This window comes from Aplysia californica, unplaced genomic scaffold, assembly GCF_000002075.1.
Source record: "Aplysia californica isolate F4 #8 unplaced genomic scaffold, AplCal3.0 scaffold00229, whole genome shotgun sequence".
Lineage (NCBI taxonomy): Eukaryota > Metazoa > Mollusca > Gastropoda > Aplysiida > Aplysiidae > Aplysia > Aplysia californica.
The window spans coordinates 251,264-262,247 of NW_004797499.1; the positions used below are offsets into that span (position 1 = coordinate 251,264).

At 38.3% G+C, this 10,984-nt stretch overlaps 1 protein-coding gene across 3 annotated transcripts in view; it reads right to left on the reverse strand.

Moving 5' to 3' along the window:
- The window catches only part of LOC101862585 (vesicle-fusing ATPase), a 40,332-nt gene that overhangs the window by 12,433 nt on the left and 16,915 nt on the right, over positions 1-10,984 (reverse strand). Inside the window, exons 1-14 of one of the 3 annotated variants that reach the window (XM_005099892.3) lie at positions 10,211-10,775; positions 7,976-8,061; positions 7,112-7,211; positions 6,371-6,489; positions 5,782-5,924; positions 5,267-5,322; positions 4,562-4,650; positions 4,000-4,142; positions 3,276-3,342; positions 2,613-2,745; positions 2,206-2,280; positions 1,453-1,543; positions 350-612; positions 116-211 (exon numbers count right to left, since the gene is read on the reverse strand). In XM_005099892.3, the coding sequence (XP_005099949.1) occupies positions 116-211; positions 350-612; positions 1,453-1,543; positions 2,206-2,280; positions 2,613-2,745; positions 3,276-3,342; positions 4,000-4,142; positions 4,562-4,650; positions 5,267-5,322; positions 5,782-5,924; positions 6,371-6,489; positions 7,112-7,211; positions 7,976-8,061; positions 10,211-10,234 (1,485 nt within the window). In that variant the 5' untranslated portion in view covers positions 10,235-10,775. Of the gene's footprint in view, positions 1-115; positions 212-349; positions 613-1,452; positions 1,544-2,205; positions 2,281-2,612; positions 2,746-3,275; positions 3,343-3,999; positions 4,143-4,561; positions 4,651-5,266; positions 5,323-5,781; positions 5,925-6,370; positions 6,490-7,111; positions 7,212-7,427; positions 7,515-7,975; positions 8,062-10,210; positions 10,776-10,984 lie in introns of those variants that run through there. The other 2 variants (XM_005099893.3, XM_035970170.1) reach the window with 2 other exon arrangements.

Genomic DNA, 10,984 nt, shown 5'->3' on the forward strand with positions numbered 1-10,984 from the left:
AGAGAGAGAGAGAGAGAGAGAGTGTGTGTGGGGTGGGCGGTCCCATTAGCTCAAAACTGCCACTCACTGACAGCAAAAGAATTCACAATGTCATGAAATAAAACCTTTTACTCACCGGCTTGCAGTCATGTTGTAGAGCATGCATGAAGTCAGCACGAGTAATTTTGAGCTTCTCAACAGCATCAGCATCAACTTCCACTTTGGACGTTGCCTATAGGGAGGAAAAAAGGAAAGAAAAATAAACAACAATGTAATAAATTTGTGATGAATAATGAGCAAAATACAACATGATAGATTTTTGCTTGACAGAAAAGTAATTAATAGTTATTATGTATCAAAGCCAGCTCACCTTGATCAGTCGGTTCATGGCTGTGGACTGAGCAGCACGGACCAAGCCCTCAATCTCAGCACCACTGAAGTTTTTGGAGAGAGAGGCCAGCTCTGCAATGTCCACGTCATCTCCGAGCTTCTCATGTTCCCGCATGGTCTGGGTGTGGATGTTGAGGATCTGGACACGGCCGTGCTCATTGGGCAGACCAATCTCCATCTGGACCTCCATTCTGCCCGGCCTGGTCAGAGCCTCATCAATCATGTCCTTCCTGTTGGTCATGCCTGAAGGTCAGGCCGGAAGAGAGAGGAAAGGGAGAGTAGGTGAGTGATCACAAGTTTTTTCCTTTATTATCAAACAGGGCGAATTTAGTGTTGAACCTGTTCATGACAACCATGCACTGACGAGCAGAACCTGTTCATGACAACCACACACTGCTGAGGAGAAACGTGGTCATCTTTGACAGACAGCCCTCTTTACCAGTTTCATTTTCTAACAGAAAAAATGCAAGGAGGGAGGGAGTGAGAAGTGGTCATTTGTGCTGGTGGTTGTCTTGGACAGGTGATTGCTTGAGCAGGTTTGAATATACATTGATAAACTTTTATCATGGGTAGCCTTTATGATACATTTAGGGTGAGGATAATAAACTCATGAATTCAGATAAGACAAAATAAGCTATTGTCATATATAATAAAAGGGCAAACTACTGGTAGTAAGGTGAATGATAACTCTGTAAATTACAATACAAAACTGGAATGACTCTTGATATTTCTCTATAGACCTTTGTCAGAAAAGTAATCACAACAGTTAGGCCAGATAAAACGATCAGCTACACTATTTTACAAAAGTGGCAGCTTCACAACTAGTTATTAAGCATGTGTACAAAGGCATATTTGCAAACTAACATACAGGTGCAGGAATGTAAGCAGTGTGACTATTCATGCACACAACTAAGCTCCTCCAACAGCATTTATAGGCCAATTTCCCACACCAAAGTAATGTGTTTCTCACTGTTGAATCAAACTTGCAGTCAGAGTGGAAATCATTCGAAATTTAAAATTAAGTTTGGAATAGGTAGCCGAATAGAAAATTATCTAACTCCATTAATCAGCTTCTTGGCTCACCAATGACAAGTATATTGTTGAGCTGGTCATGACCGTCCAGTTTGGTCAGCAACATGTTGACCACCGTGTCGTGAACTGCTGTGTTGCCTGCCTGTATAACACAAGGACTTTAAACATCAAAATTTGAGTATTCAATTCATGGATACTTTGATGAATGTAAATTGGTGAATAAGAATTGGTAAAACAATTAAAAAGATATTTCAGACCAACGTGATCAGTTTGATGCTATTTTGTTAAAATATCGTTTCAATTTTATTGTTTTGTTTTGAAACCAAAAGGTTTAAAAAAAAAGATTCAAGGATATATACAGGAACAAGCTGTACAACTCTCAAAACATCTGTTAGCTACCTCCCTGACTAAAATAGAACCCAGGGAACAACGATTCTCTCATTAAGCCTTAGAAACAATAATATATTGGGCAAAGGAAGCAGGGACAACAAACATTTCATAAACAACATAAACAATTATGACAACAAAAGTAATCACATACTTTATGAGAATAAGATATACTCCTGGGCACAATGAAATACATGTCCACTGTGATAAAGTGTGAGATCTTTTCAAAACGTTTTCGCTCTCTCTAGGTACCCTCAATATAAGATTAACATTAAAACAAAAGCTGTTGAGTCAATAAGACTCATGTCAATACTCAATCATGCCCCCTGATGTTATATCATCTCAGCAATCTCTTCTAGGAGGTCTATAATTCAACACAGGAAAAAGAAATACAGTTTCATTCCAACACATACATACCACGGAGCCTCTGGTCTTGCAGATTGCATCAATTTCATCAAAGATAATGATATGTAGACCACTGGCTGCGCCACACTGAAAGGTAGAAATTATAAATATATTTAGCAACAAACCAAAACAAAGCTCTGTAAAATGAAGGCAATCCTCAAAGGTATTAAAAAGTGAACTTTCTGTCTTTCCGTATAACCAGTAATGCTTAGACAGAAATTACGAGCTTGTAAAGCAGTAAAGGACATGTACATTGGGAAAAGATATATCCCGTTGTCTTGCCTTTTCCCAACAATAGTCACCCAAACACAAATTATCGTCTTATTGTCTATGAATTTCATCATTTCATCACAGCACTGACTTCAATAATAAAACGTTCTCTGTTGAGACAAAGTAACCAACTAAAATAAAGCCCTTACTCTCTTCTCCTCCTCTTCAGCAGCAGCAAAGAGTTTCCTGATGTTGGCTTCTGACTCTCCCACATACTTGTCCAGGATCTCGGGACCGTTGACAATCTTTGGCTCACGAGCATTCAACATCTTTCCAATTTGTCTGTAAATGTACGAACAGAAGCAGTATTAGTCAGATTTACAATCTGTAAAAACCATGGCACCCAACATAATCTGATTTATGGAAAATTACAGCTGAAAGAATTAACAACATTCTTTAAAGCCCAGTTCATACCATAAAACACTATTTACCTACTGGAAATCAAAAGCTCAATACATATGGACAGAAAAGCACTGAAAGTCAAGAGAGATTATGTACATATTTCGACCACCCTTCTTCTGCATACTATTTTCTCTGTCATTTCACCTAAACACGTAATTTCTAAAAATTTGTTGTGAAAGCCAGAGAAATTCTACAATAAAATTTTTCAGCACACCTAAACAAACAAACTGAAAGTTTGTCAATAACATTTCCCACTGCGAGTTATAACCTCAACCTAAAAGGCATGTAGACCATGATATTTTTACTATACATCTTATACTCACGACCCCTAACCCTCCAAATCCTTAACAGAGACTTTAAAAAAGCACATCTATCAAAGAAAAGGCCACACAATGAGAACTATAGCTTACCTTGCCATCAGTGTCTTTCCCGTACCAGGAGGTCCAAAAAGGAGAATGCCTCGGACATGCTTCATACCTGAAGACAAAAATATAACATACTACCATAAGTCACTCGAAGTACATTACTTGATTACAACTAAAATGTTACAGAGACTTACACTAAGCAGTCCATATAATTTATGTAAGGGTATTAGATGTTTGATAGGAAAGAAGGAGCAAACGAGACTAGAACACCTGCCAACCATCCATACATGCAGTTTTCAGGAAGTCTGCATAACTATATTGAACATAAGGAATAGGGGTAGACTAATACTGTCCAGGACCATACCAGTGACCAAAGCATTGCTGATCAGTGTACTGTGTAAGAGCCCTGGGAGGGAGAAGCGGGACAGCAGCTTACAGTGTTTTCAGTTTGTTTGGCGCAAAAAAACAAACCCATCAATGCTCAGAAAAGACGCAGAGGGGTAAGAAAAATAAATCAAACCAAAGATTTCCTTGAGGGAATCATCATACCTGAATCAAAACAGAAAGCCAGAGCCAAATATGACTTGAAGACACACATAAATTATCAGAAAAAGCACCGTCTTACTTCAAAGTGGATTAAAATAATATCAACATTGAAAAAAGATTTACAAGGAAAATTCTGAATAGACAACCCAAGACCATCAATCAGCCTTGTATACATGTCTACTGATCAACGATACTGTCTCACGTTAACTTCCTGTATCCTTACCTAGCTGTTCAATAATCTCTGGAGGAAAGACTCTTGAAGCAAATGCTCGCCGGAAGATTCCGGTGAACTCTGTATCCAGGCCACCAATGCCCAGCTTGGTGAAGTCCCAGTCAGGATTGATGATGGACTGATGAGTGGACTTCCTGAAAGACAGATAAGATTTTTGGTTTGTTTTTTGAATGGACAAGAAACTAAGAGTATGACTTTACCTTGAACAGTTTCAACAGTCTTTTTAAGCTAAAAACAGCCATATGATATTTGAAATACACATTAATGAAAATCTCAACCCAATAGCAAATACTTTTATGGACTGATAAAGCACAGTCAGAAGCGACTTCTTTCTATAAAAAATTCAGACGCACACCTTTTACATAAACAAACGAAATAAAAAATCACGTTGGCACATATATTCGTTTTTAAAATATTTCACATTATTTTCACACAAACAACGCAAAATCCAACAAAGGCCACAATAGCAAACAAAAAAGCATTTTCTATCCATTACGTGCAAATTACTAAAATAGACGACGTGCAAATAACAGTTGCCAATCTGTGTACTCACCCTTTTGCTTTGCCACTGAAGTTGAGCAGAGATCCCTCCATCTTTTCAAAAATAATGCCCGAGTTTCCTGACAGTACACCATACTGTGCCTGTATAGACAATAACAAGGAAGATACGGATGACAAAGGAGCCAGGGAAAACTATTCTATCAAATTTTTGCGTTAAGAAAAAAAGAAACGTGACTTCATTTAACATGTGTTTGTGAAACTCGGTATAGGAAAGAAAAACCTGACCATGGTCCTCTAATTCTCTCTGACTCTCAATAACCAGAAACTCAAATAAATAAAATCTTCAATTTCTTGTTCCCAAACAATGAAAGGTAGATTTTTTTCTTTCAATGTAGTCCTTCTTTTAAAAAAATTTAATAATACAAGTAAAGAGGTACAAAACGCAACTTATAGCACCCTCTAATCACTCAAGGAAAAAAAAAACCCAGTTCCTGTCAAAAAAGAAAACAACTTCCAGCCTCCCCTTACTGAAAACACAAGATAAAAAACTAAATTTAAAAAAAAGATGTCAAAGGAAAATACAATAGCACTTTAATTTCTTCTGAATTCAGATCATTTGCACACCTCATCTTTTAGCAAATCAGCGTTCATTTCTACATTTTTCAAGTTCCAAACCCTTCTAAAAAATGTAATTTAATTACAAAAAAGAAAAGGGAAAAAAACATTTGCAAAATGCTGAACTACAAGTGCATCTTACCACTTTAGGCTTCCCAGTTAGTTGTCCTTGTGCATTCACCAGGGTCATGTCAATGACTGGGAACATAGAAAGGCGTGAGGTTATAATTCAGCATCTTGTCAGAAGATGTCAGGCACGAAGTATATGGACTAAAATCAATTTTTCTTTCCAAGTCTCACAAATGTGCTGTGAAATTCAGTTTCACATTAAAATCTTTCCTTAGCTTTGTTTAGATGTGTAGTAGAATTGTTGCTTGTCTTAGCCTTTCACTTGTGAAAAAAATTGGTACTCTATGCATTTCATCTTCCACAGTGCTTTTTTTTCTCCTAAATCTATCTACAAAAAAAAGTATTTAAAAATTCCAGAGACCAATAGTTAAGATAACACATTAATTCATGCCTCTGTAACTGGGACACTTCTATAACTTGCAAGTAAATAAGGGCATTCCTAGTGATGGAAGAATTTAACAGGTCTTGCAAAATAAAAACAATGAAAAGTAAAGTAAACAAATCATAACACTCACTAAGTAGACCTACCTTCTATGCTCTTCACATTCAGAGAGTAGAGTTTCTTGTCAAACTGAAAGACTAACGGTTCACCAACTGTGAATGCTCGATTGCCGAAGGACATGGAGAATTCCGCAGCCAGTTTGTCACTGTCCAATGTGAGGCCCTGCTGCCTGGAAACAAAACGTAGAAAAAAATATCACCAAACACACTCATTGCATTCAAGATATTAGTTTTTACAAACAGGGGAGGGGAAGGGGATTAAAATACACACAGAGTAATACTAGTAATAGTTCTTTTAAGTCTTAGAACTCTGCACTCCATTCCTTGACTACTCAAAAAACGGATGCCCCTGCAGCACAATCCTTATGAGATACTGAGAAATACACTATTATACACCCTAAATCTTAAGGGTTCAAAGGGCTGCTTTGAATGAATGTACAGAAGACTGAAACACTGATTGTAAACACCTATAATTTTCTTCAGATTCTGATATGTGACTTAACTATAAGAAATAAAAAACAAAACAACTATATTTCAAGTCTTTGAAAATAAAAAAACACTCCGGCACAAACATCCTAAATGACATTAAAGAGTGAATTTCTCTCTCAATACTTACGCTTTCTTCGACCAAAAATCCATCTCAAGAACGATTGAGCCAACACAATCTTTCCGAGGGTTCAAGGTCGCTCGCCTCACAGCTAGCTCGGCGTTGAGCATGATGCCTGCCCATTTGCGCTAAAAAATGGGACAATAGGAGAAACGTTATTCCACGCACAGTCGCATTGTAGAAATACTTTTCATGTTGGAGGGAAATCTCAGACTCTCACAATGCACAAACACCCTCTCACAATTTCTCTGTCTCCTTTTCTCTTTCATACACACACACACACACACTTAAACACATACAAAATCATCATAAATGCATGCATACACACATACAAACACACACATATAATATGAAATTAGCTCACTTTCATTCTTGTTTAAATCTTATTGTTTTACAGGTATACATTTAGCAACGTCCTATATCCATTTTCTAAACTACATATATAAAAATTATATTATATGCTAGCCTCTACTGTCCATTTCAATAAGCTTTGACCGAATTTTCTAAAAATATACTCTGATTTTTTTTAAAAGGCAACTAATTCAAATAATAATATCAAATACAATTTCACTTAGTTGGAAGAATTCCCTTTTATGCATTTGTATTTCATATTACGAGACTGGTTGGAACGACTGAAAGCGTAAAATATTTTACAGAAATCAAGTTACTGTCTTACACAGCTTTCAAGACCAGTACTGCAAGACAAGATTCAACGAACAATATTGAACAAAAGAATATACACAGACTCACATGTTGTGCGTTGAACCCCATCTGACCGGATGCAATACGGGGATTGCCCAGTACAGTGAACAAGAAGCTTGCATGAGGGCTTGGGTTGACGTAAATATGACTGGAGAAAAAAATATAATTTTGTAGTAGAAAAATTGAAAACATGTCTAGATCTACATGTATTTCTCTCGTCTCTTAACGTCATCAAAATGAAATAGGACAGATACGACACAGCATATTGGCACAAATCAAGGGTGGTCATGCCATGAGCAATACATTAACATTGCTTTGATTCGTCACCACAAATAATTATATATCACCTAGAAAGGGCACATACCCCTTCACTCAAACCCCAACACACAATAGCACATCAAAACCCTCTCCCCAGACATGGAGCTGAATGGGAGTATTCCAGGCAGGATGAAAAATTTGTGACCCTACACAGATTCATATTAGTTCTACCATGTGTCAATGGACAAGATCTGAGTCATTTTGAAGTGAACCACTTGGTCCATTGCCAGGAAACTGAGCTAAGAGGTATTGTCAAAATAAAAAATAGCTTGATTTGAAACCGTGAGTCGCAATTTTAGTTAAACATTTTTTTTACAGCACTTGCAACAGAAAGGTCGTATTAGAGCCAAATAATAGAGTTGTTACCTACCAGAGAGTAACATACAGCAAAGAGGAGGAGAGATGAGGAGGAGAGATGATTGATGAGAAACGAGCAAACAACATCATAAGCCCCTGCCAACAAACAATCAGAAGGTCTGAGATAATCAACAAAGCCAGAGGTGGACTACACAATTATAATACAAAACCACCACTATATGATTTCAGAACTGTTAAATTCATTATTCCTGTCCAGGTGAGAAACTGAGCACTCACTTGATGCCTTGGAAGTCCTGCTCATTAACGATGACAGCATTGGTCAAGGAGAGCTCCTCTGCGGGGCACTTCACCGCTTTGAAGGTCTGGAAAGACAAGACAATGACAGAGAAAAATTTATAGAAAACTCCAGAAAAAAAGTTGAACTTAAGACTTCATTTTTTGTTTTAGTAACAACTTTACTGCACTTGCAACACAATAAAGTCACATAATTGCCAAGACTAGAGGTTTTATAAGAGAGTAACAAACACAAAAAGAAGGAGAAGAGATACGGACGATAGAAGTTTGACTGGAAAGAGGGAGCAAACCATACCAGAGCACCCGCTAACCACCCACATTTAAAACTTCAAAAGGCTGGTGAAAGTAAGTGTTTGAAAAAAATGTAAGGGAGTTTGCGCAAAGAAAAACACATTGTCATTTAGTATTTGGAAAAAGTGAGAAAGACATAACAAAGATAGAGAAAAAATTAAAGTAAACTGCAGAAAGAAAAGTTAAATTTAGGGCTTCCAAAGGCTAGTGGAAAAAAAGGAAAGTTTGAATAATAAAGAAAAAAACATTGACCATGTAACTGTTATTTAGAGCTGGTAAAAAGTGAGACAAACAGACAGAAGCAACGGAGGGAAAGAAATGAAGAAAGACCCACCAGTGACACCTTCCAACCACCCAATTCGACAGGTGTGATGACATAACATGAACACATGAATTATTATTATCATTTTTTTAAAAAGTTTAAGTAAGAATATTACGGCACTGGCAAAACAATTATGTCATATATGTGCTGAAGATTAGAGGACAAGAGCGTTACGAACACAAAGGAGGAGGAGAAAATAAGGACGATAGATGTTTGAAAGGAAAGAAAGAGCAAACCACAGAAGAGCATCCGCCAACCACCCACATGAATTATTTGGAGAAGTAAAGGAACCTTAGCAAAGAAGGATGACTAGGGAAAACATTGATAATCTACTGACATTGCTAACTCACTGTGCAGTGAACTCTAGGCTTGGTGCAGCTTGGGATAACACAGATAGGAGTTTGTATCGGAAGAGATAAAATGCTTCCCACTGATCAAATTCATAGAATAAAGCACACCAGTGAACACGTAGTGTGTGAAAAGACCCTGGCCATAAGACAATACTAAAATAAAGGAAACTCGAACTATTTTGGGATTTCTTTTTTTTTTTTAAACATGTCTTTTCTATATTTCGATGTTTACAGAAGGTTGAAATATTCTGCTTTGAGCTTAAGAGATAAACCCACAATAAAAAGGTATAATTCGCCTGAAAAAAATCCAGAGCAAATTCAAGCACTGAGCACCATGCCATAAAAAATATAGAGATAGGATCTACCCTACCCCCACCCCCAAACGTACCCTCCATCCCAGTCTTTAACATTATCACCCCGTCCTGCCTCATTCCGAATCAACATAAACACGCGCCCACATACACACACACACACACACACGCACGCACGCGCACAAAACACACACACACACACACACACACACACACACACACACACACACACACACATGTGCGCGCACAGTGCGAGTCTGTGAGAGAGTGCACGAGCTCTCAATAACACAACCTCACGCGCAAACAAACACAAACACATACACAAGCACAATACAGTCTACGCTGCACATCTTCCAACAATATTTCGCATTCACAACATTCATATATTACAACTTCGGTATTTCTTCCTACGAGAAAGAACCCATAGAAACGGAGACATGCGCATCCAAGTCACGTCGTAAGATCACGAGCAGAAAAAAAAAATGCCAGGCACTGAGCATTCAGGATGACGTTATTATACCGATAGGGAACCATAAAACCGGAACGTTATCAATGCAACAATGTAGATATCTTGTGCTTAACACCACGCTTCACATCTGAGTAAATATGAGATGTATCGACAGTTTATAATATTAGCTTACTTGCTCGCAAGCTGCATGCACATTTTTAGTTTTTGTTTTTATTTGCGACATAAACATGTCATGTAAGTGCCGAAAATAAGTGGTGTTACTGTTACAAGAGAGTAACATAGAAGGTAATAGTAATAGAAGGAGAGATAAGGACGATATGAGTTTGATGGAAAAGATGGAGCAAACCACACCAGAGCACACGCTCACGTATAGTAGGTTACTCGAACAGGGTCAGAAACCATGAAGCATACACAATGAATGTATACGACATTTCGTGCTGAATATGGACGAGAGAGAAATGCAACGTTACTCACTCCAAGCTTTTGGGAGTCAGCCATGAGGAAAGAATGAGCACAAACACCTCTGCTGTTCTAGAAAACAACCCTTCCACAAGCGATCGATACCAGATCAATAGCTTATGAATGGACACTCATGTGTAAACCGTTGGCTCCAAACAACTGCACACGTCGGGGAGACACGTTCTCCGACTCCGAGACTGATCACTACCAGAAGTGGTACGTCCAACCAATCAAATTAAGCTATTTAGATGAAGTGCTAAAGCCCAGTTTAGCTGAACACAGCAAAACACAGCACGGGAATCTCCCGCCCAGGAAAACTCGACTACCCTATATTATGCTGGAACGTTCATAGTGCGGAATCCTTTTCGAGGCAACTCTTTCAGTGGATTATTGTAGAAATAGAACTTGCTGCTGGTATAGGATCCAGGAATCCGCACAGACACAGAGATGCTCGATATATAGATAAGAGACTATGCATGAAATAGCATCCTCTTGTCTAGCCAGACGGGACACTAAATGCTGCTCAACAGTAAGGTAAAAATCTCAGCTCCCCTCGCCCCATCCCTCTCACATAAGCGCGGGCCTCAACACTGCATTCGCCTTTATTGATTATTCTTTTTCCTCCCGTTCCTCTAAATCCAACCAGCAACACCCAACCCCCTCCCTCCCCAATCCCCTCCCCTCACGCCCCTTTTATGTCCTTGAAACGGGCCCGCCGGGAAATTCGGATGTGCAGAGAGAGAAAGAGAGAGAGAGAGAGAGAGAGAGAGAGAGAGAGAGAGAGAGAGA